The sequence below is a fragment of the Heterodontus francisci genome, chromosome 42 (assembly GCF_036365525.1).
Source record: "Heterodontus francisci isolate sHetFra1 chromosome 42, sHetFra1.hap1, whole genome shotgun sequence".
NCBI lineage: Eukaryota > Metazoa > Chordata > Chondrichthyes > Heterodontiformes > Heterodontidae > Heterodontus > Heterodontus francisci.
In genome coordinates this window covers 15,119,449-15,147,242 of record NC_090412.1, presented here as the reverse complement: position 1 = coordinate 15,147,242, position 27,794 = coordinate 15,119,449, and the positions used below count along the sequence as shown (strand labels likewise).

Below are 27,794 nucleotides of genomic sequence, written 5' to 3'. Positions count from 1 at the left end.
ACTCCAATGCAGTGCAAATCCAAACACTGCATTGAATAATTCTCAACTAACCAACACAGTCAGATGTTGCCATACATCTTTGATTATGTACATATATAGTAAAGCAAAGCATATTCATTAAGTAATTTTACACAATGCACATCGGTTTTTTTCTTCAGCACTAGTTTAATAAAGTACAAAGAAGAATTTTTGAAACTTTCCTATTATGTTCGACTGAATTGTTGAAAATGCCCTATACCAAAATTTAAACTTTGTCTTTCTTTCATACTTGGGTTGAGCTACACAACCCTAGAATAAAGTACTAGGGCGTGGTGGAAAACATAACCTAATCAGTTAAGATTATTAAACAAAGAACAAACTGGTTTAAGTGTAATGTTTCTCATGCCAGACCAACCCATTAAAAACACTGAGTGGCAACAATGTACACTGTGACACCATTTTCTTTAGAACTGGTGACTTAACAGTATGATTACAGCAAAAGATAAATGTGCAGGTCTAAAACAGTCTAGACTGCATCATGAAGCAAAATTATACAATTGCCATTCAGAAAGACTCAGGGTCAACAATAAATTTCATAAGACTGCACATTTTTGATTTCTTTAATCAGCCAAAACATCAATCCTCTTCAGTTATAATAATTATTAAATGTAATCATACATGGAGTTGATCTAGATCAGGTGGTGGAGGAGGAAAGTCTGGCTCCTGAGGCTGGAAAGCTTCTCGAACCTTAGCCACAGCACCTAAAATTCGATATCCTGAATCTAAGAAGTTCTTCTGCAAACCTACAGGTAAGAATCACAGATTACTGAACAATGTAAATTGGCAAGATGCTTTAAATAAACAAACACTCATATTATTGATCAATACACAAGTCAAACATAAGGTTCCATTAGTAAATTGATAAGAACAAAAATCTGAAAAGTTCATCCCCATCAAGTAAAACAGGGTGATAATTTTAGAAACAAAACTGTTCTCATGGTTTTACTTGAAAAACCATAACAAATCAACAAACCATAATATGATAACTTTCAAACTTAGTGTAAAATTCTATGTAGTTCAATCCAATACTAGGATCTTAAGTCTAAACAAAGGAAAATACGAAACTAGGAGGGGCAAATTGGCTGTGGTAGATTGGAAAACTACATTAAAAGATATGACTGTAGACAGGCAATGACTAGCATTTTAAAAGAAATAATACATGGTTTACAATAAATTTACATTCCTTTGAGGCACAAAAACGCAGCAGGAAAGGTGATCCAACCATGGCTAACAAAAGAAGTTAAAGATTGTATTAGATCAAAGGAAGAGGGTTATAAAGTTGCCAAAAAAGTAGTAAGCCTGAAGATTGGGAGCATTTTAGAATTTAACAAAGGAGGACTAAGAAACTGATAAAGAGAAAATAGAATATGAAAGTTAACTAGCGAGTAGCAGAAAAATGGACTGTTAAAGCTTATATAGGTATGTAAAATGGGAAAGATTATCAAAGACAAATGCATGCCCACTACAGGCAGAGACAGAAGAATTTAAAATGGGGAATAGGAAATGGCAAAGAAACTAAACAAATACTTTGTGTCTGTTTTCAAAGAGGAATATACTAAAAACCTCCCAGGAATACTAGAGAACCAAGGGACTAGTGAGAATGAGGAACTGAAAGAAACTAGTATCAGTAAAAAGGTAGTACTGGAGAAATTAATGGGACTGAAAGTTGACAAATCCCCTGGACCTGACAATCTACATCCCAGAGTGTTGAAAGAGGTGGCTGTAGTGATAGAGTCACAGAGAGATACAGCACCGAAACAGGCCCTTCGGCCAACGAGTCCGCGCCAACCATCAACCACCCATTTATACTACTTCTACATTTTCCCTCTCACATCCCCACCTTCCCTCAATTCTCCTACCACCTACCTACACTAGGGGCAATTTTTACAATGGTCAATTTACCTATCAACCCTATTATTACATATAGTGCATGCATTGGTGGCCATCTTCCAAAATTCTATAGATTATGGAAAGGTTCCTGATGATTGAAAGGTAGCAAATATAACCCCAATATTTTAGAAAAGAGGGAGAGAAAACACAGCAACTACAGACCTGTTAGCCTGACATCAGTAGTAGGGAAAATGCTAGAATCTATTATAAAGGATGCGATAACTGGACACTTAGAAAATAATGGTAGGATTGGGCAAAGTCAACATGGATTTATGAAAGGGAAATCATGTTTGACAAGCCTTGTGGAGATTTTTTTTTGAGGATGTAACTAGCAGGATAAGGGGGAAACTAGTGGATGTGGTGTATTTGGATTTTCAGAATGTTTTCGATAAAGTCCCATACAGGAGGTTAGTAAGCAAAATTAGAGCACATGGGATTGGGGGTAATATACTGGCATGGATTGTGAATTTGTTAATGGACAGAAAACAAAGAGTAGGAATAAATGGGTCATTCTCAGGTTGGCAGGCTGTGACTAGTGGGGTACCGCAAAGATCAGTGCTTGGGCTCCAGCTATTCACAATCTATTGTTACGACCAAGGCAGGAGAAATGCACTGTTAATTCAGTCCCACTACTCCACAGGTCACAGCATATCAATCAAGTTTCCCACCTACCGAAGAATAGCTAAACTAGACACTCTATTTGTCCCCCAGAATAAATTAAACCAAACCAGGTTTCTTTAAACAACAACATTAACTATTAATTAGAAAAGAAATAAGTCTTAACTACTAATGAGATAAATTAGAATTACAACATTACAGCGCAGTACAGGCCCTTCGGCCCTCAATGTTGCGCCGACCTGTGAAACCATCTGACCTACACTATTCCATTTTCATCCATATATCTATCCAATGACCACTTAAATGCCCTTAAAGTTGGCGAATCTACTACTGCTGCAGGCAGGGCGTTCCACGCCCTTACTACTCTCTGAGTAAAGAAACTACCTCTCACATCTGTCCTATATCTATCACCCCTCAACTTGAAGCTATGTCCCCTCGTGTTTGCCATCACCATCCGAGGAAAAAGACTCTCACTATCCACCCTATCTAACCCTCTGATTATCTTATATGTCTCTATTAAGTCACCTCTCCTCCTCCTTCTCTCCAACGAAAACAACCTCAAGTCCCTCAGCCTTTCCTCGTAAGACCTTCCCTCCATACCAGGCAACATCCTTTTAAATCTCCTCTGCACCCTTTCCATAGCTTCCACATCCTTCCTATAATGCGGTGACCAGAACTGCACGCAATACTCCAGGTGCGGTCTCACCAGAGTTTTGTACAGCTGCAGCATGACCTCTTGGCTCCGAAACTCGATCCCCCTACTAATAAAGCTATATATATGAAAAGCTTGGAACTATATCACCGTTCCTTCACTGTCGCTGGGTCAAAATCCTGGAACTCCCTTCCTAACAGCACTGTGGGTGTACCTACCCCAGATGGACTGCAGCAGTTTCCAGAAGGCAGCTCACCACCACCTTCTCAAGGGCAATTAGGGATGGGCAATAAATGCTGGCCTGGCCAGCGATGTCCACATCCCATGAATGAATTTTAAAAAAGCTCCTTAGTTCCTTAGCCCTCATGCACACACACACACGCATTCAAAAAAACAGTTAACCAGGGAAAATGATTTTGGTTTACAGCAGTTTCTTAGGAATAGAAGGAACAATAAAAATATATCAACATGTCACATTCTGGTAGGAAATCTTGGGTTGGGTGAGGTGTCCCAGAGTCAAATTGTCAGATGCCACTTGAAGTCTCTCCAAGCGAGGTTGATGAACAGTCTTTAATGGGTAGGTGTTCAAGGCAATTCGACTACAGCAGGCGTCACATAGGTCTTTCAGCAGGGGTGCAGCAACCGGTCTACTCAGGACTCTCCACAGCAACACAACAGCAGAAGCTTGCTTCAGGTTCCAGGATTTTCCAAAACACAGGAGGCAACAGGAACTACATTGGATGCAGGAATTCTTCAGAGACAGGAGGCAATAGGTATCTGCCACCTTTCAAATGCAAGGATTTCTTTTCATGAGATGCAAGTCTCCTTTACAGAGAAAGGTCTTTTTCCCTAGTCTCCAGGTAGGTCAGGTTTAAGTTTCAAATACCTGCTCTCTGTCCAACTCACTGATTTTTAAAAGTCCAAAGTAAAAGCAAGAAGTCTTCCTGAGCCAATCACAAGACCAGAGTCTCCTCGGTCAGTTAAAGTGTTGCTCTTAGGTCAAAATCCCATGCTGTTTGCTTGAAATTGCTTGCTTTTCCTTTCTTGTATACAAAGTCAACATCCAAAAATTCCAGCTATTTGCAAGTGTCCAAATCAACTGAAAATCCTTTTCTCATTTTTTAAAACACACAGAATTCTAGGATTTTAGTACAAAAATAAAACCTCGTAATACTACATAAATGATTTGGATGTAGGGACCAAATGTAATATTTCCAAGTTTGCTGATGACACAAAATTAGGTGGGAATGAGAGTTGTAAGGAGGATGCAAAGAGGCTTCAAGGGGCTTTGGACTGGCTAAGTGACTGGGCAAGAACAGGGCAGATGAAATATAATGTGGAAAAATGTGAAGTTATCCACTTTGGTAGGAAAAACAGAAATGCAGAGTATTTCTTAAATAGAGAGAGATTGGGAAGTGTTGATGTCCAAAGGGACTTGGGTGTTCTTGTTCATAAGTTACTGAAAGTTAACATGCAGGTGCAGCAAGCAATTCGGATGGCAAATGGTGTGCTGGCCTTTACTGCAAGAGAATTTGAGTACAGGAGTAAAGAAGTCTTGCTGCAATTGTATACAGCCTTGGTGAAACCGTACCTGGAGTATGGTGTGCAGTTTTGATATCCTTACCTAAGGAAGGATATGCTTACCATAGGGGAAGTGCAACAAAGGTTCACCAGACTGATCCCTGGGATGGCAGGATTGTCCTATGAGGAGAGAGAGATTGAGCAGACTGGGCCTATATTCTCCATAGTTTACAAGAATGAGAGGTGATCTCATTGACGCATACAACATTTTTTACAGGACTCGACAGGGTAGATGCAGGAAGGATGTTTCTCTTGGCTGGAGGTGTCTAGAATAAGGGGACACAGTCTCAGAATAAGAGGTAGGCCATTTAGGACTGAGATAAGGAGGAATTTCTTCACTCAAAGGGTGATGAATCTTTGGAATTCTCTACCCCAGAGGGCTGTGGAGGCTCAGTCATTGAGTTTAGCCACGAGAGAGATCGACAGATTTCTAAATATTAAAGATAGCAAGGGATTATGGGGGTAGTGCAGGAAAATGATGTTGAAGTTGAAGATCAGCCATGATCTAGCTGAATGGTGAAGCAGGCTCAAAGGGCCAAATGTCCTACTCCTGCTCCTATTTCTTACGTTCACTATGAACTTTAGTTTTTACAAATCACACCCCACTGTTCAGTTCAGTCACTTTTATTTAACTCAAATGCAGGCTACTCTTGCTTCTAAGACACAGCAAGTTCAAAACTGTATCAGTCTTGGAAGTAAAAGAGGCAACACTGATGGAGGCGGTTTCATTTCTCCTTCCCAAAACGTCACTTAGATCAATGAAATTTTAAGAAACTGCACAGAATCTAGATGAAGTGGATCTGAAATGTTAAATTCTGATGTAAAAAATGTATCGAAATTCAACAAAATCATGTCAAGTTGTTATGGATAGGGGGAAATTAGAGGGACTCAGTGCCTGAAGCCAAACCAAATTAATCTTAAACACCTCAACCTAGGTCTTTAGCACCACTGCTAAAGACAACAGTTGGTCTTTTTCTTATACTCTTGACCTAGGGTGAATAATCTTACTTATATTAGAATGAACTGTTTGCATTGCTCTTGATTTTACCGGTTGTATTACAAAACAGACAATCCTCAATATGTGAAAATGGCACTTTCAACAATCTAGTGAATGTGCAAAATGAGCAATGAAACTTAAGTGTGCCTTACCAGGATCTGAAATGTTCCCAGCTACAGCTTTAGCATCCAGTACCATAGGTGAGATGGTTTTGCTTAGATCATCAGATGCTGCCTTCACCAATTCACGGAATTTCGGGTCTTCTGAGTTTTCAACTTCCCTTTTGGCAACCAAAAGAATTCTGTTTGCACGGCGTGCAATGCTTGTTGCTCCAGCAACCAACATTTGAGGTTGTACGTTGGCCATGGCTACCTTGCACTTGTCTATATCTTTCTTGATGGCTTCCTCAGAGGCATCCAATAGAGACCTGGTATCAATAGCTTCATCCACCAAACCTATACGATATGACACATTATTACCCAGTATTATCTGCATGAAACTGAGCAAACATATCTCTGCATTTCAAGCTGTTATTGAAACTCATCTCATTTAAATGGAAGTTTTTAGTTTGATATAGCTGGAATTTGGGGGACAAGGTGGCACCACACATTGCACAAAAATGGAAGAATGCAGCTTTATTTACCTTACTAACAATCTAGGAACATATGCACAGAAAGAGCACATTTAAAGATTTGTACAATTTCTTAAATTCTGGTGAAAAACAGGCAATCGAGCACCGCAGTAGAGGGATGCAGGTTTGAATTCCTGACATCAGAAGTGCTGCTTGGAGAAGGGACAATAAAAGCCATCATGGAGCAGACTATCCACATACACAGTCAGTGGAGAGCCAGCATGGACCTGATCGGCTGAATGGCCTCCTTCTGTGCCATAAATGACTATTCCTATAGAAGGAGTTACAAGATTGGGGGGAAGGAATAGATGGATTAACATTTACAAAGCCTGCCAGGAATCTACTTGTTAAACACTGCAAATTCAGATTACGAAATTGCCACTTGTTAATATTAAAAGCTCAAACTAGGCACAATTATTTTAGAGATAAAATAGGCTGTAACAACAAGTCATCCATAAAAGCAGCAATACAGAAGACCATATTGCCCATCCCACAACATTAAAAAACATTTTTACAGCAAGATTAGCAAACAGGGCTGCACAGCATGCTGTGGCATGCAGTGATAAGGTTTTTTTTTAGTTTAGAGATACAGCATTGAAACAGGCCCTTCGGCCCACCGAGTCTGTGCCGAACATCAACCACCCATTTATACTAATCCTACACTAATCCCATATTCCTACCAAACATCCCCACCTGTCCCTATATTTCCCTCCCACCTACCTATACTAGTGACAATTTATAATGGCCAATTTACCTATCAACCTGCAAGTCTTTTGGCTTGTGGGAGGAAACCGGAGCACCCGGAGGAAACCCACGCAGACACGGGGAGAACTTGCAAACTCCACACAGGCAGTACCCGGAATCGAACCCGGGTCCCTGGAGCTGTGAGGCTGCGGTGCTAACCACTGCGCCACTGTGCCGCCCTGTGGGTTCGTGACCCCAATCCCCACCCTGCAAGCATTCTGTAAGGGAGGGGAGGAGAAACCAGCTTTTTTTTGAAATGTAGGAAAAAAACTTCCAAATAATGGAGAAAAGGGTGAATTATGTAATTAGATTAATTTTCTCTGCAAAACAGGCAGGCAAATAAAAGCATTTGAAACAATTTCTATTAGAGTGAATACTATTGATAACTTCACCAAATTCACAGGAGGCCCATGCTTGAAGGGAACATGGGTCAGAGATTGGATTACAAACACTGTAGCACAGATTCTCTGTACAACTATTCTATCAAGCACTGCTCTCTGTTAAGAATGCAGGAACAATGAACTTACCTTTAAATTTGATATGCTGGTTTAATTTTTTTTTAAGTATTTCGCTATTGGAGAATATTTCAAACTACAAAGGTAACTGACCAGACCCAAGATTATTGTCATTAATCACTTACCAACATATTGTTCAGCAACTGAAAGCTTCAAGCTCAAAACAAGGTTGATTTATGAAGCTACTGATTGAGGTAGCCAGTGACATAAGGAAGCAGGGGAAAAAAGTTATTTAATGAACTTTTGCTGATTTAAAAGCAAGAACAGTACAACTCAAAATTTTTCAAATGCTTCTGCTCACCAGTCATTTTCTCAACGTTATCAATCCACTGGTTCTTCATAGTTTCAAAATGTTCATTGGCAGCCTGATTACCAGGATTTCTCAACAAGATGCGAGCAGCTGAAACCACCTGTCAAGTAATTCAGTAATAGTCAAACTGAGCATTCGGAGGGGCAGGAGCAAGTTGAATATTTCTGCAGTGAGGACAATGCACTAGCCCCTTTTACCCTTCCAGAGCTGTAATTATAGGTTTAGAACTATGTGGCTGACAGTTGAGGGCTGTAAATAAAATGTTTCAAGTCAAAAAATCTTTTAAAAATAAATTAATGCAACATGCAACTGATTAACATGGCTTGATCCATTTTCTAGTTATTCCACTAGAAGGGGTATTCCACCTTGAAAAGAATAGGCACCTTGTCACATTGATAAAGTGCTCAGTCAGCAGTTACTTAGCTACATCTGGGTCAGAATCAAAGTCAGCAGCAACCTTTATAAATATTGTAGTTAAAAATGAAGAACACAGTCAGGTGGGTAAAATGAAACAGAAGCATAGCAAATGTGGGAAAGTTATAGGAAGAGATTTTTTTTTTATAAAGTGCTTTATTTTAAAAACAATCCTGATTTTGAGTGTTTAACATAAAGTCCTACCTGTGGTGTTAACTCTCGAGCAGACTTCACAGCTGTCTGTATCCCTTCTACTGTGCTTTTGTTTGCAGCTCCAACAGCAGCAGCTTTCTCTGCTGTAGCACCGAGTTTGGCAGCATGATTCTCAAAATAAGCTGCTCTCTCTTCAAACACCTGCCAATACAGCAACATTTTTCTATTTTCTTATACTGATTACAAAGTAACTACAAGCAAATGTAATTTTCCTCATTAATTTGATAATCATGAAATAAAATTTACTGGTTTAGTTGGTCATAATATTTTATCAGATTTAAAATAAAATACTTGAGGGAAAATAGCCTCTTTTTTTCCCCCCTGTATTTCTTGTCTGCTTCGATAATGCATTAACTGCAACTAAGAGATTTGGAAGGCAACGTACAGCTAAGTCTCCGTTGAAGTGAAACAACCATAAAAGGGTGAGAAACAGTAAGGGAACAGCCCTCTCCCCATGAAGGAATCACTCTAATTCTCCTCAGCAATTTCTAACAGCAACAGGGCCAAGATCAAGTACTCAGCAGTATAGTATACTGAAGATGCAAACCCATATCCCACCACTCCACAATACCGTGCCCCAATGCATTGCTTATTGGCAAATTAAACAAATAATTTACCATGGTAACAGCCCTCATTTGCGTGGCCACTTTTTAGTAAGCTAACCAACTGGAAGTATTAAATTACAATTGAGGCTCACTATTTGGTCACCATTTAGAAGTTAAATTTTCGAAAGTACCAAAATCACAATTTCAACTATTACTGCAGTCTTCAATAGCAAAATACACAAGTGTAAGAGGTATGTAAAAATGAAATTTTTGCTAACATAGGGTAATCATTCTAAAACTAGGAGTGCATTTGGCACAGACTATGCTGCTTTGGTTCCTTCATACCTCATTTAATAAACACAGGATGATACAATAGTGATTGGGCACTGCATGACTTACTTCAAACATCGAGCTTATTTTGTTATTGCAAACATATATTCTAAGCAAACACTCCTTTTTGAGTTAAAATCTCCTTACTCCCACTTACCTCTTCTCTGTTTGGTGCATCACGAGGAGCAGTGGCTGCTACAGCAAGCAACTTAATTGGAGTGGTAGTGTCGCTGAAAACATCGGATACTTCCTGGGTCATGACCTCTTGCATTTTGCCTTTTAGGTCCTAAGTGAGAATAAAGGTGATAAAGTATTTGCATTTTGCCTGAAAGAAATTACATGCATCGAACATGTGAAATGTACCTCATGTAAATTAGCATTTTATGGCACTTTGCAATGGGAATAGATGGACGCAAAGCACAAAGTAAATACATTTGATGAGAGGGAATAGTAAGGATGCATTAAAAACTTGTTTTTAAAAAGATAGCCTTTTGGTGCAGAGGCAGACAAAAATATAGTGATGCCAAATGATTTGGAAAATAAGGAGAATGTGTCAGCTGGGTTGTATTGCCTGAAAACACAAATCAAGTAAAATGAGATATTGCCTTCAAGGAACTTAAAAATTAAGATCTTGAAGTTGATTCACTGGGACATAAGGAGCCAGCACAGATGAAGGAAGGGATTTTGCAGAAGAGAATGCAGATTTTAAAGTTCTGGCTAGACTGAAATTTGTGAAAGCTTGGTCCTCAAAATGATGATGGTTTGGGTGAAGAGTAGATGGCCCTGCGACATTTACAGTCTGCACCGACACACAGCAATAGAGTGGTAGGATCCAAGTTCATGCAATAACACCACACATTGTAAGCTCCTCATTTGAAACTGCCACAGTAAACCGTAAAATATAAATTGAGCAGATACTTTCTGAAACATTATAATAAAAGCAAAATCTATGGGCTAGTACAGTATTTCAGTTCCATTGTTCTGCTGTATCGAATTATAGATGCACGTTCATGTCTGCAATTCCCTCATCATGAATTGGCCATCAGAGCAGTGTTACTATCTAGAGGTGTTAAGTGGAGACCAGATCATACCTAAAACAGAGCAGGAAAGTGAAAGGGAGGAAGGGTATACACAAACACATAAGTTTATGAAATAGATAGGTGCTACATTTGCAATGAGCTTTCCCTCAGCTTTGAAGTTCATTCCGTACTGCCAAATTCCTTTCTCCCTAATTAACCAATTATTATTTATTCATTAAAAATAGCAACTTTCATGTCTTAAGCAATCAATTAAGGGCGGCACAGTGGTTAGCACCGCAGCCTCACAGCTCCAGCGACCCGGGTTCAATTCTGGGTACTGCCTGTGTGGAGTTTGCAAATTCTCCCCGTCTCTGCGTGGGTTTCCTCCGGGTGCTCCGGTTTCCTCCCACAGCCAAAAGACTTGAAGGTTGATAGGTAAATTGGCCATTATAAATTGCTCGTAGTATAGGTAGGTGGTAGGGAAATATAGGGACAGGTGGGGATGTGGTAGGAATATGGAATTAGTGTAGGATTAGTATAAATGGGTGGTTGATGATCGGCACAGACTCGGTGGGCCGAAGGGCCTGTTTCAGTGCTGTATCTCTAAACTAAAACTAAACTAAATACATTAATAAATGTTCATTTACCCCATATAATGTATTAAAATGATCAGATTCCATAGTCCTTAAACTTTACACCAATGCATTCAATGCAAAACTATGCACTCTTAATTTGTGTCATTAAAAATTAAAGAATGTAATGCAAGAGGATTTATTCCAAGAAAGCATGGTTACTTATGACAGAGATAGTATTCCACCTAGTGGAAAAAAAACACAACACTGTATCGTGATTAATAGAAACAGCATCAAATTTAATGTTTGAAATTTGAAATGTTTCTTTTACTGCACATTTCAAATCCAAGAATTAGCTTTTTTAAAATAATTTCTACCTTGACTCAAATTTAAAAATACATTAATTAGGTAAAAGGCAAATCCACTATCACAATTATGAGACATCGGGCTGAATTTTAATTGCGCGCTGCGCTCTGTGGCAGCACGCTTTCAACGCTGCAGCCATCCAACATGCAAGTGCAGCCGAGGAGCCCTCGCGATATTATGCGCAGGGGCTCATTTAAATAGAGGGGGTGGAGCAGCCACCCCGATGACGTTAAGGGGTCGGCCACCACGTCCCCGGCAACAGTGTCTGGCGCCACCGTGCAGGCACCATTGCCATTTTTGAAAGGCTTTAAGCCCTTAGGTAAAGTTTTAATTTTTAAAGGCAAAGTAATCAGCATTTTTATTAAACAGGTAATAAAGATACGGAGGACCTTCCCCAACCCCACAATGGTCATTTCAATTCCCCAAAATATGCTTTTTTTCCTACCTGCACTTTATAGAGTCATAGAGTCATAGAGTCATACAGCACAGAACAGGCCCTTCGGCCCATCGTGTCTGTGCCAGCCATACAGCACCCAACTATTCTAATCCCATATTCCTGCACTTGGCCCTTAGCCCTGTATGCTATGGTGTTTCAAGTGCTCATCTAAATACTTCTTAAATGTTGTGAGGGTTCCTGCCTCCACCACCTCTTCAGGCAGTGCGTTCCAAATTCCAACCACCCTCTGGGTGAAAAACTGTCTCCTCAAATCTCCCCTAAACCTCCTGCCCCTTACCCTAAATCTATGCCCCCTGGTTCCTGACCTCTCCGCTAAGGGAAAAAGTTTCTTCCTATCTAACCTATCAATGCCCCTCATAATCTTGTAGACCTTGATCAGGTGCCCCACTCAGCCTGCTCTGCTCCAAGGAAAACAACCCTCGCCTTTTCAGTCTCCAGCCCAGGCAACATCCTAGTGAATCTCCTCTGCACCCTCACCAGTGCAATCACATCCTTCCTATAGTGTGGTGACCAGAACTGTACACGGTACTCCAGCTGTGGCCTAACTAGCGTTTTACATAGCTCCATCATAACCTCCCTGCTCTTATATTCTATGCCTCGACTAATAAAGGCAAGTATCCCATATGCCTTCCTAACCACATTATCTACCTGTGCTGCTGCCTTCAGTGATCTGTGGACAAGTACACCAAGGTCCTCTGACTTTCTGTACTTCCTAGGGTCCTACCATCCACTGTGTATTCCCTTACCTTGTTAGTCCTCCCAAAATGCATTACCTCACACTTTTCAGGATTAGATTCCATTTGCCACTGCTCCGCCCATCTTACCAGCCCATCTATATCTCCTTGTAATCTAAGGCTTTCTTCCTCACTATTTACAACACCACCAATTTTCCAGTCATTTGCAAACTTACTGACCATACCTCCTATATTCACGTCTAAATCATTAATGTACACTACAAACAGCAAGGGTCCCAGCACCAATCCCTGTGGTACACCACTGGTCACAGGCTTCCAATCACTAAAACAGCCCTCGACCATTACCCTCTGCCTCCTGCCACTAAGCCAATTTTGGATCCAATTTGCCAAATTGCCCTGGATCCCATGGGCTCTTACCTTCTTAACCAACCTCCCATGCGGGACCTTATCAAAATCCATGTACATTAGATCTACTGCTTTACCGTCATCTACACATATAGTCACCTCCTTGAAAAATTCAATCAAATTAGTTAGACACGATCTCCCCTTGACAAAGCCATTCTGACTATCCCTGATTAATCCCTGCCTCTCCAAGTGGAGATTAATCCTGTCCCTCAGAATTTTTTCCAATATCTTCCCTACCATTGATGTTAGACTCACCGGCCTGTAATTACCTGGTTTATCCCTACTACCCTTCTTGAATAATGGTACCACATTTGCTGTCTTCCAGGCCTCTCTCCTGTGGCCAGAGAGGATTTGAAAATTTGTGTCAAAGCCCCTGCTATCTCCTCCCTTGCCTCACATAACAACCTGGGATACATCTCATCTGGGCCTGAGGATTTAGCCACTTTTAAGCCCGCTAAAACAGCTAATATTTCCTCCCTTTCAATGCTAATATATTCAAGTATATCGCAATCCCCCGCCCTGATCTCTACACCTACATCGTCCTTCTCCATAGTGAACACCTTTGAAAAGTAATCATTTAAAACCTCATCTATGTCCTCCGACTCCACACAAAGATTGCCACGTTGGTCTCTAATGGGCCCTACTCTTGCCCTGGTTATCCTCTTACCCTTAATATACTTATAAAGCGCCTTGAGATTTTCCTTTATCTTGCTCGCCAGTGTTTTTTCATGCCCCCTCTTTGCTCTCCTACTTACTTTTTTAAGTGCCACCCAGCACTTTCTATACTCCTCTAGTGCCTCCGCTGTTTTCAGCGCTTGGGATCTGCCGTAAGCCTCCTTTTTTTTCCTGATCCAATGCTCAATATCCATAGACATCCAGGGTTCCCTGGGCCTGTTAGTCCTACCCTTCACCTTAACGGGTACATGTTGGCTCTGGACTCTCACTGATGTGATGTAGACTTTCCTACAAGTAGCTGCTCCCAGTCCACTTTGGCCAGATCCTGTTTTATCATATTGAAATCGTCCTTCCCCCAATTCAGTACCTTTATTTCTGGTCTATCTTTGTCCTTTTCCATAACTACCATAAATCTTAGAGTTATGGTCACTAACCCCGAAATGCTCCCCCACTGGCACTTCTACCACTTGACCGGCTTCATTCCCTAAGATTAGGTCCAGTACTGCCCCTTCCCTTGTAGGACTTTCTACATACTGGCTCAGAAAGCTCTCCTGTATGCATTTTGAGAATTCCATCCCTTTTAAGCCTTTTGCACTAAGACAATCCCAGTTAATTTTGGGGAAGTTGAAATCCCCTACCATTATTACCCTATTATTTTCACACCTCTCTGAGGTTTGCCTACATATCTGCTCCTCTATCTCTTCCTAACTGTTTGGAAGCCTGTAGTAGACACCCAGCCAAGTGATTGCCCCTTTTTGTTTTTAAGTTCTACCCAAATGGCCTCATTTGAGGAACCTTCTAAAAGGTCATCCCTCCTTACTGCAGTAATTGACTCCTTCATCAACAGTGCAATGCCACCTCCTCTTTTATCCCCTCCCCTGTCGCGCCTGAAGATTCTATACCCTGGAATATTGAGCTGCCAGTCCTGTCCCTCCTTCAACCGTGTCTCTGTGATAGTAATAATATCATAATCTCATGTGCTAATCAACACCCTCAATTCATCTGCCTTACTAGCAAGACTCCTTGCATTGAAATAGATGCAATCCAACCTTGCATTTTTCCCTTGTGCCTTACCAGGTCTATATTTGCTCTGCCTTCCAGGCAGACTCACTTTCTGTTCTATATTACCCCCTACTGTACCTCCACTCTGTATCCCATCCCCCTGCCAAATTAATTTAAACCCCGCCCCCCCCCAACAGAACTAGCAAATCTCCCAGCAAGGATGCTTGTCCCACTCCAGTTCAGGTGCAACCTTTGCCAGAAACAGACCCAGTGATCCAAGTAACTAAAGCCCTCCCTCCTGCACCATCTCCTCAGCCACGCATTCATCTGCTCCAGCCTCCTATTTCTAAACTCACTAGCATGTGGCACCGGGAGTAATCCAGAGAGTACAACCTTAGAGGTCCTGTTTTTTAATCTGCTACCTAGCTCCCTAAATTCTTGTTGCAGGACCTCATCCCTTTTTCTACCTATGTCGTTGGTACCAATGTGTACCACGACCTCTGGCTGCTCACCCTCCTCCTTCAGAATGCCCTGCAGCCGTTCCGTGACATCCTTGACCCTAGCACCAGGGAGGCAACATAGCATCCTGGAGTTACGTTTGCGGCCAAAGAAACGCCTATCTGTACCCCTTACAATAGAATCGCCTATCACTATAGCTCTTCCACTCCTTTTTCCCCCTTCTGTGCAACAGAGCCACCCTTGGTGCCACGGACCTGGCTGTTGCTGTTTTCCCCTGGGAGGCCATCCCCCCCAACAGTATCCAAAGCGGTATATCTGTTTGAGAGGGGGATGGCCACAGGGGACTCCTGTACTACCTGCCTGCGCCTACTACTCCATCTGGTGGTCACCCATCCCTTTTCTGCCTGTACTGCCATTACCTGCGGTGTGACCATCTCTCTAAACGTGCTATCCACGACGTCCTCAGCATCACGGATGCTCCACAGTGAATCCACCTGCAGCTCTAGCTCCGTAATGCGGGTAGTCAGTAGCTGCAGATGGATACACTTCCTGCACACATGGTTGTCAGGGACACTGGAAGCATCCCTGATTTCCCACATAGTGCAGGAGGAGCATACCACGGGGCTGAGCTCTCCTGACATGACTTACCTTTAAATTAATTTAGTTACTCCCTTTAAAAAATATTAATTACACTACGGGTCTTGTTCTACTCCAAATACTACCCGCTACAATCTTAAGTCCTTAATAAATTACTCCAATTTAAGTAGTAGTACTCACCTTATCACTTGAGGTTTTTTAAAAAAAACTTTCCCCTTTTTAAAGCAATTTAAATGCACTAACAGCTGTTACTTACCCAACCAGTCACCTTGCAGAATTCCAGTGATGTCACTAAGTATTTTTTCCCTCTTTTTCGAGTCTCAGCACATGCTGAGAGACACAGGGAGTGTGCCGCTGCTCCAGATCAGGTTCCACGCAGGTCTGCCAGCCCGCTCTGCTTCCAGGTAAGTGAAAGAGGACCTCGAGCCCCGCTCTTCATTTACAGCCGCTGCTTTGGATCAGGTTCCATGCAGGTCCAGCAGCCGCCAGCCCACTATGCTCCCAGGTAAGTTTACCCCCCAACTGTCTAACATTTGGCCTATAACCTGTTCCCACCATCCCCACAGCCAACAAAAATTGATTTCCCCACTCCTCCCTCCCTGAAAATTTTATTTCTCCCCCCTCCCCATCAGGTTCTCACCTCGGAACTGAAGGCATGCGAAGGACAAATGGCAGCCGTAAAATCAGTGTGGGATGGCCGCTGCCTGCAGGTAAGTTTATTTGCATCTTATTTGGTACAATTTGCGTATTTGTAGGAAGGGCCCGCCACCAAGCGGCGGGGAGGCCGCACCAAGGTCTCCCCGTCATTGATAATATGCACTGGGTCCTTCTCGATGTCGCAGGTTGAAGCTGGCCTCTCTCTGCAGAATTTTACCAGCCCCCACGTCACGACTCATGGTGTCGAGGGGCCGGTAGAATTCAGCTCCCCAACACTGTTGATCTGCATACAAAAATGACAGTTTGCAGTCTGATAGCTTCGACAGTCTGGTGCAGAAAGTAATTTTTACTATCAATGCTACAGGCGAATGCTCCCCATATAAGGATTTGTTTATCCATTAATCAAATTGAATTACTTCCAGCAAGAGCTTTTCTCACACAAACCTTAAAGATTAAGGTCAAACATTGAAGTTACTTTGGTATTAAAACTGCCAAGAATTATACGAAGGTTACAAAATGCATGGTGAATGAGATAAACTGCTTTAATGTGCCTACAAAAATAAATTCAGTAAATCAAAACAGAAAACGCTGGAAATACTCAGCAGGCTTGGCAGCATCTGCTGAGAGAGAAACAGAGTTAACGTTTGAGGTTGACGACTTTCCATCAGAACCATTGACAAAATGTCACCAACCTGAAATGTTAACTCTGTTCTTCTCTCCACAGATGCTGCCAAGGCTGCTGAGCATTTCCAGCATTTTCTGCTTTGATTTCAGATTTTCAACATCTGCAGTGTTTTGCTTTTGCATCCAATAAATCAAAATGGGCAAGTTACATTGCAAATGCTCCTACCTTTAGTGTGTCCTGCAGTTGTGCAGCAATTGCTCTGGCCTGAGGACTGTCCCCTTCACCCTGAGCTGCCAACTCTGCAAGTTGCCCAGCTAGCTGTTCTACTCTGTCACACTTTCCAGTCAGTTCCTGACGGTAAGGTCCCATCATTGCATTTGCCAGTCGACGGCCCTCGGCAACAAGTCCACGGATAGCTGCCTGGCCTAAAGAAAAGCAACAAAAATCCTTAAATTAAATCAAGTATCAAGTTCTAAAAGGCCCAAATGGTGGCACATCACTAGTTTCAGACGTTTTGACATCCAAATTTGTATCACTGAGAAGTGCTGAGTGGAAGCCAACAACTTCATTACTATGGGGACAAAGCTGGAAAAGGATGGAGGGGTGGGGAAACAAAGGTAAGTTGAGTCCAGTATGTTCTTTCTCACCTTTCAATGGCTAGAATAAGCAACATTGGCACAGGCTTTGGTACAAGTTTGCTCATCCTCACAGCTGAGGAAATTGTACAGCTTGAGCTGAAGGTGGGAAGGGAGAAAATATTTTACCAAAATAAAAGAGGCAATCCAACAGGATTACGATGAGCCAAAGACCACCCAAAACAACAGGTCTTGATAGAAAACATTAGCAGGTAAAGATTTATTTCTTTAAAACAACTGTTTTTCCACAATATCTGTATGATGAATAAAAGGGGCAAAAAAATACTCAAAGTACTTGCCTCCATATTTTCATTCCCTTTCTACAGAATGGCAATATGTTATATTTTTTCTGTGTACACTCCATATCTAAAACTTGCCCCAACTCAGTTCTGTTATTCTCCAGCCAATAGAGTTTTATAGTGTCAGCATTTTTAGCAGAGCTCAAAGTTCAAGATGAAGTGTCAGCAGTAGAGTGTAAATTTGACTTCAGACAGGAATTTTACATTTAATTACAGCAAGTACAAAGTTTCACCATATTTAATTCCTTGAATCATGTTAATTTACCAACAGATGCGGGTGGAGATGGCCAAGTTATAATTGCTTTTACCTCTCATTTCCCTTATGTTAAATATACTAAGTCAAAAAATAAATATTTTGTGCACTGTTAGATATTCTAAAAGTAATACATGCAAGTCCTTGTACCTGCAAGCGAGATATTTGTCTTTCGAAAGAATGAATTAACACTCATTCTGTATTTAAACGAATTTCAAGCATACTCACCCACACCACGCCCATCAACCGTAGGATTATCAATCCAGCGCTGGGCTTGCTCTATTTTGCCTTCCAAGTTAACTGCTGCTTTTACTGGCCTACTATTGGCCACTGCTCGGTTTGTCTTGGTCTGCAAATTCTGCAACGTGGTAGCAATTTGCTTAGCCAAAGCACGTGCTTCTGGGGTATCACCTTTGCCTCTGCAAAGCATAGAAAGCAGGATCACAACTAAACATTAATCAAACAACATTTAAGTAAATAAAGCTCTTTTTTTTTAAAAAAACGGTCGAATGTAAATACGGATTTCTATTAAATTTCAATAGTGGTACAATATTTGATGAAATTTTAAGCTGAGCTTTCAACACCAGGGAAATGTTAGGAGTGAGTTTTATGATTGAAGGGTAAAACAGATTGCATTGAATTTTAAGACCTGATTCAGTCAAAACAGACGAACTGTATAAACTGAAGTGAGTGTTTCATGCTAAATGGGCAAGACTCAATAGATCCAAGGAAAGAAACTCATCATCAGTCTGTCCTTCAGTTATCCATTTTTTGAATACATACTGCCTTCTCAAGTCAGACAGCTTGGCTGTCAGTGCTCCTATTTCATTAATCGAACGCAGTATATCATCCCGTTCTTTGGGGTCCTCACAAAGATCTGCAATTCTCTTAGCTTCTGTTAAAATACCACGAATGTGCTCGTTCCCTTCAGGACCTCCATGCGGATCGGCCAGCCAGCTCTAAATACAAGTCAAAACCACATAAAGTACATGTTTGGTGAAAACGCAGGACAAAAGATGCACATTTTTATACAGTACCGTCCTTTTTTTCTACATCTCAACATACAGCATCTTGCTGCTACACTATTCATATATCCAGCTAGGTTCTGGAGTTTGGAGCTCTCAGCCTAAATAGTGTACCACTATCTTGTTTCGCAGATAATCAATAGATACATTAAAACAGTAGAATATGCCATCTCACGGAAGAGGCAAAGTCAGCACGACCCTCTCAACAATTGTCCATTCTGGCTGCCAGAGGTGTGGCCACTAACTCCACAAGCCTAGTCCGTGCTGACCAAACAGGCTTCATAGAGGGCTGTCAATCTGGGGACACCACCAGACACAGACTTGACAAGACATACCATTGCAACAGCAGCAATTTCTCCAATCTATATTCTCCCTGGACACAAAGGTGACATTTTACCAACATAATAGGAGTTCTTTCTCGTTCTACTCAATCCAAATGGCCTTCATTGACACACACATCGAAACATAACCCAAAAACAGGCTGTAATCAGTCAGTGTCGGCATTTAGAATCCATGTGAACAAATAGTTCGGAACACATTTACAATACTGTTCTCATTTCCCTTCATCTACCTACCCAATTTAATCTTGAATACCGACAGTTTCTGCCTCATCTACTAATCTTGGAAGTCTATGGAATCCAAACCCCCATCCAGCAGGTATACCAATGGCCTCAACTCCACTACATTCCCCTTCTGAGACCGTCAACATACAATAAGACTTTTGTTTTTGTTCAGTTTCCCTTGGCTCCACTGAATGGATGTATATGATGCTTATTACCAGGACGAAATCATGGGTAGCCCAAATTTGGGAAATTAGAGCCTGGAATCCAGCTTGCCTGCAGAACTATGTCTCAGCATAGAGATTACAGCTTCCTAGACAACATCCTTACTTAGCTTTTTCTCTGAAGAGCAGGCTAACAAAAGCCTAGAAAAATTCAAAGTGGCAATAAAACAATCGATCTAGAAAGAAGCCTATCCCTGTCTGAAAATCCTGCAGGGCTCTTGAGCCCTCTCCCCAATATAACATAATGGAAAACTCGCAAACACAGAATCCACACCTGACTCAAGATGGGCCAGCTCCTCAACGAGGACCAGATTATCACTCTGAACAAATTTTACCTCATTCAACACAACCAGCATCACTCTTTGAAAATTACACATTTCCTCGAAGACCAATGAACCAACCGCCCAGGAACTGCACCGCTATTTTCCAACAGATCACACAAATGCAGCTCTGCCCTTTATTGCACATTTGTTTGCAAAAGACAACATGCCCAAAAACCTTAGGGGGCCCTGGGAACAGGAATTAGGCTCTCATGCAGCAGACAAGGAATTTCAAAATACAAATCTAACAAAAGATTCTAACAGCTAGCTTTAAAAAATCCATATCTGTGTCCTAACAAAGTCAGGTGAAACATTTCCTGACAATTTATTGAAGTTACCTGAGCAGCATCTATTTTCTTGGCAATGGCTTGTTTTGAGTTAGTCATGGCTTCCAGCTTCCTGGCTGCATTCTCCACCTTAGCTGTTAACATGTCCAGACCCTGGGATACTTGCTGTGCTTTCTGCATGGCAATGGGTGTGGCACCTTGACCTCTACTCATTTAAAAATAATACCCAATATTATTAGCATTAACTCTCTTTTACTTATACATGCAGACATAGTAAAGAAATTTATTTTACATGCTTTAAGCAGGGCTAAATCTAAATTCTAATTTCTAAATAGAAAAACTAGGAGGCCCAAAGACACTTGGTGGTGGGGAGGGGTGAAGGGTTAATGTACATAGGCCATTAAAATATGAACATATACAGAAAATAATCAAAAAGCTAAGGGAATGCTGGCCTTTATATATAGACAACTAGAATACAAGGGGGTAGAAGTTATGCTGTAGCTATACAAAGCACTGATTAGACCACACCTGGATGACTTTCCAGGCATCATGCCTCAGGAAAGATATATTGGTCTTACAGCGGGTGTGGTCTAGATTTACCATAATGATATCAGGACTCCAAGGGTTAAATTACGGAGGAGCAATTACACAAACTAGGATTGCATTCCCTTGAATTTAGAAGGTTAAAGGGCGATTTGATTGAAGTTCTCAAGATATAAAGGGGAACTTAGTAGATAGAGACAGACTATTTCCCCTAGTTGAGGAGTCTTGGACTAGCAGCATAACCTAAAAATTAGAACCAAACCTAGCAGGATTGAAATTAGGAAACACTGACACGCAGGTGGTAGAGGTTTGGAACTTTCTTCTGCAAACAGCAACTGATGCTAGGTCAATTGCTAATTTTAAACCGGAGATTGATAGATTTTTGTTAACCATAGGTAATAAGGGATATGGGGCAAGGGTGGGTGTATGGAGTTAGTTCGTGGATCCAAGAACCAAGATCTCACTGAATAGTGGAACAGTCTCAAGGGACTAAATGGCCTACTCCTGCTCCTCTGTTCCTAATGCATTGTTATAGTTAACTCTGTTCTTGCAGACAACATGCTTGGGTTATTAGATCATGCAGAATTATCCGATCACAAGGATAAAGCTTTTAAATCAATTATCCTGGTATTTTGTGGTCACAATAATACTGCTGCACTACACGACACACAGATTGTTTTATTATTTGGTAATGTTTTTTAACAATTAATATTACCTGGCTCGGAGCTCAGATACTTGATCAGTCACCTGGCCCAAAGCCTTGGTAGTGCCCAGAATTTCTCTCCGTTCTTTGCCTGCACAAAGTTCTCCAACTTTGCCAGCTTCATCCAGTATTTGTTTGATGGCCTGTTCCCCAGCATCACCTAAAACACACAACAGATCAGTTAAACCTATTACAGATGGCCAACATTCTCATTAACAATATCAGTAAGAAAAGAACACTATTTGGCACAACAACATTTTCGGATATCGGATGAACCAAAAGCCTGAAATTTGACCTGGTATATTAGCTCAGTACCACTAATAATTTAATTATTACCTGGAGGTGCATTAGGATCACTTAGCCAGTTTTTGGCCTGGTTTATCTTTGAGTCAATCATAGCTAGAGCTCTTCTCATACTTTCCGTATCCTATTGGAATAGACATTGGTTAACAATACAATATTAGTTTAATGATCAAAGAAAAAGAAAAAACCCTCTATTCAATGCAACAAAATTTGGTCTTCACTATCCTTACAAGAAAAACAAAATGAATAATTCACTCATCTTGAACTTGGCAATGTTCTTCTGGCCAGAAACTACAAGTAAACAATTTTATTTTAAATGCTCTCTTAATATTTTGGATCACTCTGGTTATAAATCAGGAATACTAACATTTATAATGGCTTGGCAAGTCTCGAGGTAACTGGTGCTTCTCATAATGTAAACTATAAATAATTACAAGTAAGAAGAATGCTCTCAAATCAAAGCAACTGCTGCCAAACTAACTTTTAAAGCCATAATAGTGTTTCTGATTACTGTCAATTCAGAGACCCTTTCACTATATACAGTACTATTTACCACATAAACATGACCAGATTACAGAAGATGCATGGTTAGCTGTAGATTTTATTTTACTGAAAGGAATCAACTATATCCATCACAACTTCTCAAGAATTTTATGAGCTTAAGGAAAATCAGCAGTCCTAAACTGCAAACATGTTACATTATACCATTGTTATAGATAATAAACAAGGAATTTTAGCTTAAAGCACTTCTTGAAAAAAAAACTTAGAAAATTCTTAAGATTTAATGCATTGGTGCAGACTCAATGGGCCAAAGGGCCGCTTCTGCACTGTATTATTCTGTGATTTGAGAATGCTGCAGATAACGAACAGCACACAAAGATTTCAATATTTCACTGCACAATGCATGTGGCTCCATCTGCCAAACCTCTTCTATGATAAATAGGGCACCAGCTTAGTCTTTCATATGGGAAAATTACTGGTGAAGTATCACAAAATACTTGTCTGTAAAAATCCCAGGAACCAATTGAGAATGCATAAGGGAGAAGGAAATCAGTTTATTTCCAATAAACCTTCAAACAAGAGGAAATATTTCATCAAGTGGAGATGGTCATAACATTATGAAGTGTGCATGCCAGTTTGCAGCTTTTGAGAATCAACAGGTTAGTGTCACATCTAACAATCCAGTTTCATTTCCCAAGTTAGAATTGTGCAAACAGAACATATTTCTCTTGCCTTTGTATATTACTAGTTAATTACATCTCACTATTAAATATGTGATTAAAAAAAGCCACACAATTACTGTCCCTGATTTCTTCTTCTTTGGCCTCATCTCAAGAGACAATGGGTAAGCGCCTGGAGGTGGTCAGTGGTGTGTGGAGCAGCGCCTGGAGCGGCTATAAAGGCCAATTCTAGAGTGACAGACTCTTCCACAGGTGCTGCAGAAAAATTTGTTTGTCGGGGCTGTTACACAGTTGGCTCTCCCCTTGCGCTTCTGTCTTTTTTCCTGCCAACTGCTAAGTCTCTTCGACGCCCGATTACAATGTCAGATTGCTTCCAAATCTCCAACTTCTCCACCTGCAAGCCCTGCTTCCTGATTTAGTAACTGGCCACAGGCACCATCTACTCCAAACTGGCCCAACCATGCTTCATATCAGCCAAAGCCATCTCAGACACCGCCTCCAAAGTGTTGTCTTCATAGAGCAAAGCATCCCCAAACTCCCGACCCTTGTGAACTAAGCTGTTAATGTTGTAACTACTGGTTGCTCTCTGTCTAGTCATAATTGAATATTAAGAGCAAAATACTGCGGATGCTGGAACTCAAAAATGAGAACAGAAAGTGCCGGAAATACTCAGCAGGTCTGGCAGCATCTGTGCAGACAGAAAGAGTTAATGTTTCAGGTCTGTGACCCTTCATCAGACCTGGCAAAAGTTAGAAATCTAATAGCCTTTGAGCAAGTGAAACGGGGAGGGAGAGAAGAACAAGAAGGAAGGACTGTGATAGGACAGGGCCGGGAGAGGGGGGGGGGGAAAGGAGAGATTAAATGTCATATGTCATGGAACAGAATGCAGATGGAGTGCTAAACAGTTGTAGTGAAAGACAAAGCACAAGTCCAGATGGCAGAATAATAAACAGCTCTGTACGAAAGCAAAAACATGACAAATAAGTTTAAGACTAGCACATGGTTACAAAATAATTTCAAAATATCCACATATGTATTATATATATTTTAAAAAATTGGGCTCATGGTCTGAAATTATTGAACTCAATATTAAGTCCAGAAGGCTGCAGAGTTCCGAATAAGTTGAGGTGCTGTCCCTCGAGCTTGCGTTGATGTTCACTGGAACACTGCAGCAGGCTGAGGACAGAAATATGGGCATGGGAACAAGGTGGTGAATTAAAATGGCAAGCAACCGGAAGCTCGGAGTCATGCTTGTGGACCGAGCGAGGTGTTCTACAAAGCGGTCACCTAATCTGCGTTTGGTTTCCCCAATACAGAGGAGACCGCACTGTGAGCAGCGAATGCAGTATACTAAATTGAAGGAAGTACAAGTAAATCACTGCTTTACCTGGAAGGAGTGTTTGGGGCCTTGGATGGTGAGAAGAAATGAGGTAAAGGGCATGTATTACATCTCCTGCGATTGCATAGTAAGGTGCCACGGGAAAGGGAAGAGGCATCGGGGGTGAAGGACCAGGATGTCGCGGAGGGAACGGTCCCTCTGGAATGCTGACAGGGGAGGGGAGCGGAGGATGTGTTTGGTGGTGACATCACGCTGAAGTTAGCAGAAATGGCAGATGATTCTTTGGATGTGGAGGCTGGTGGGGTGGAAAGTGAGGACAAGGGAAACCCTGTCGCAGTTCTGGGAGCAAGGGGAAGGAATGAGGGCAGAGGTGTGGGAAATGCATCACACACGGTCAAGGGCCCCGTCAACCACAGTGCGGGGGAATCCTCGGTTGAGGAAAAAGGAAGACATATCAGAGGTGCTGTTGTGGAAGATTGCATCGTCAGAACAGATGCGTCGAAGACGGAGTAACTGGGAGAATGAAGTCAAGGTAGTCAGTGGGCTTATAATAAATACTAGTGGACAACCTATCCCCAGGTGATGGAGACAGAGAAGTCGAGGAAGGGAAGGGATGTGTCGGAGATAGACCATGTGAAGGTGAGAGAAGGATGGAAATTGGAAGCAAAATTGATGAAGTTTTCCAGGTCGAGGGGAGAGCAGGAAGCAGCACTGATACAATCATCAATATACCGGAAAAGGAGTTGGGGAAGAAGGCCTGAGTAGGACTGGATCAAGGAATGTTCGACATATACCACAAAAAGACAGGCATTGGGCTAGGACTCGTGCGAGTACCCACAGCAACACCTTTTATTTGGAGTGAGTGAGTGGAGTTGAAGGAAAGGTTGTTCAATGTGAAAACAAGTTCAGCCAGGTGGAGGAGGGTGGTGGTGGATGGCGATTGGTTGAGCCTCTGTTCAAGGAAGAAGTGGGAGAGCCCTCAGACCATTTTGGTTGAGGATGGAGTTGTAGAGAGATTGGATGTCCTTAGCAGACAGGAGGTGGTTAGGGCCAGGAAACTGTTGAAATTACTTAGGGCGTCAGAGAGTAACTGAATTTATTTATTTATTTGAATATTGTAGCTCCAGACCATAGTTCTTACAGTCATCTATCTTCTTCCCGATTCCCTTCACTCCTTTACCCTTCAGCCTTGGCAGAGTCAAAAAGTCAAGGGTTGAAACCCCACTCTAAGCACTTGTGCATAAATCAGACTGAAAATTCAAATGTCATACTGAAGGAATGTTGCACTGACAGACAATCCCCAGTTCCCTAAACCAAGCCCCACCCTAATCATACTCTGCCTCTTCTCAGTTCTGGCACACAACTGCTCCTGGAATCCATCCCAAACCTAGCCCTAAATACACAACTTCCCATCCTCAGCCAATGCATGCCCCATCATACCTTCCAGCTTTCTCCCCATTTTTTTTCCCCAAATGTGTTATTTCATCTCCTTCTCAAAAAATCTTGTCCTCAACCAGGTCACTTCTCTCCACCTACTGTATTACCTGCAATCTACCCCACCCCTTCAAAGGTCCTTGGACAAAGAATTGCCAACCAACCACATACTCATCTCTTCTGCAACTTGTTATTTAAAATAATCCAATCTCTCCAAATCAAATGGGACCATCCTAGTCAGTCACCAACAGAAACCTTTGCAACTTTGACGATTGCCCTTCAACACTACGCAAATTGACCATTCCACCCGCTTCATCTTGGGTCTGCAGTGCATCTCTGCAGCATTACTGTGCCTCTCACATCAACCAAGAACCTCCTCAGTTGTTCTTTTAAGCTAAATCAGGAGGACCAGAACTTCAGTTTCCTTTTGTCCCTGCTCCATTAACAAAAATGCTTTCACCACTGGAGACTTTTCACCTATGTACCCATCGCTCCTTCTCTAACACAAAGACCCTCATTGTTGGTTTCGGCAACTTAAGAATCATCTTTTTCAGTGCTCTCTCAGGCACTGTTCCTACCTCCATGCTCCATAACATTCAGCTTTTTCTCAACTCAGTTACCCACAAACTCTCATGCACAAAGTCCTGCACTCCTATCGCTCTTTGTTCTTGTCAAGCTACATGAATCCCAACATGACTTCAAAATCCCCACCTTATTCCAAAATCCCTCCAAGGCCATTCTCCATCCAATGAGTAATCTTCTTTAAAAATAGACCCCTGTGCACACACTGCACTCTTCAAGCACTGGATTACTGCTCATTCTCAATTTAAGCCCTGAATATTGTTCCAAAAATCTGTCATCACAGCCCCCACCTTCAAGAGGCTCTTCAAAAATCCTGCCCTTGTCTTTTGCTAACCCCAAACTTCAACCACCCCCCTCTCTGATCAGTGTCATTCATTTCTTCCCCAATATGAAATGCTGAGAGATGGTCTGCATGATTATTGGCAATGATATTAACATATTTCACTCAGTATTTATTTTGCTATTGAATCATGAGCATATTTAAGTTATTGCAAATAATATTAGTGCCGGTTGGTGGTGTTCTGCAGACAAATGAATCCTACAACCCTGTTGAAACACAATGCAGAGTACCAATTGAATTTCAGGTGTACAACAATCACAGCCAGGAATTCTAGCTGTCAACAATCTCTGCCATGCCTCAACTTTCCACAAATTACTGGCGTGGCAATTTCATTATTAAAATTTTAATAAACTGCACAAATCTTCGTACACAATGTTTAGGGTCTGGGAAAAGTCAGAAGGCTAAATACAAAGGAGAAAATATCTGCAAATGCTTCAGGTTGATTCAACTTAATTGTCCCTCATCTTCTCTGCAGAAGCATTTGACTTCACTCAGTATCTTCCAAGATTAATATGGGTTGAGTAACTTTTAACAAAAAATAAATCATACATCTGATTATTGTTGACTGAGAACCAAAATTATTTACAGCTTGCCAATTTGTTTTTCAGATTTGTTTTATTATTTAGGAAAGCTGCAAACATGGCAATAATCAACGAATACCATAAACAACACATTTCTAAGCTCTTTAAAACAGGCTTTAGTATTTGCCAAACTTAGGCTAAGTGCAACCCATTGTGGCCCTCTTGGCAGATCTCTCC

General features: G+C 41.4%; 1 protein-coding gene across 2 annotated transcripts in view; it reads right to left on the bottom strand.

Annotated features, from left to right (window-relative positions):
- Positions 1-27,794, bottom strand: part of LOC137355464 (vinculin) — a 137,898-nt gene that overhangs the window by 26,654 nt on the left and 83,450 nt on the right. For both annotated transcript variants that reach the window (XM_068020611.1, XM_068020612.1), the window contains 11 exons: positions 22,194-22,284; positions 21,870-22,017; positions 20,663-20,816; positions 18,979-19,154; positions 18,424-18,614; positions 17,234-17,433; positions 9,637-9,765; positions 8,596-8,745; positions 7,969-8,077; positions 5,930-6,232; positions 658-782 (listed from right to left, as the gene is read on the bottom strand). In XM_068020611.1, coding sequence (XP_067876712.1) covers positions 658-782; positions 5,930-6,232; positions 7,969-8,077; positions 8,596-8,745; positions 9,637-9,765; positions 17,234-17,433; positions 18,424-18,614; positions 18,979-19,154; positions 20,663-20,816; positions 21,870-22,017; positions 22,194-22,284 — 1,776 coding nt within the window. The remainder of the gene's footprint in view (positions 1-657; positions 783-5,929; positions 6,233-7,968; positions 8,078-8,595; positions 8,746-9,636; positions 9,766-17,233; positions 17,434-18,423; positions 18,615-18,978; positions 19,155-20,662; positions 20,817-21,869; positions 22,018-22,193; positions 22,285-27,794) is intronic.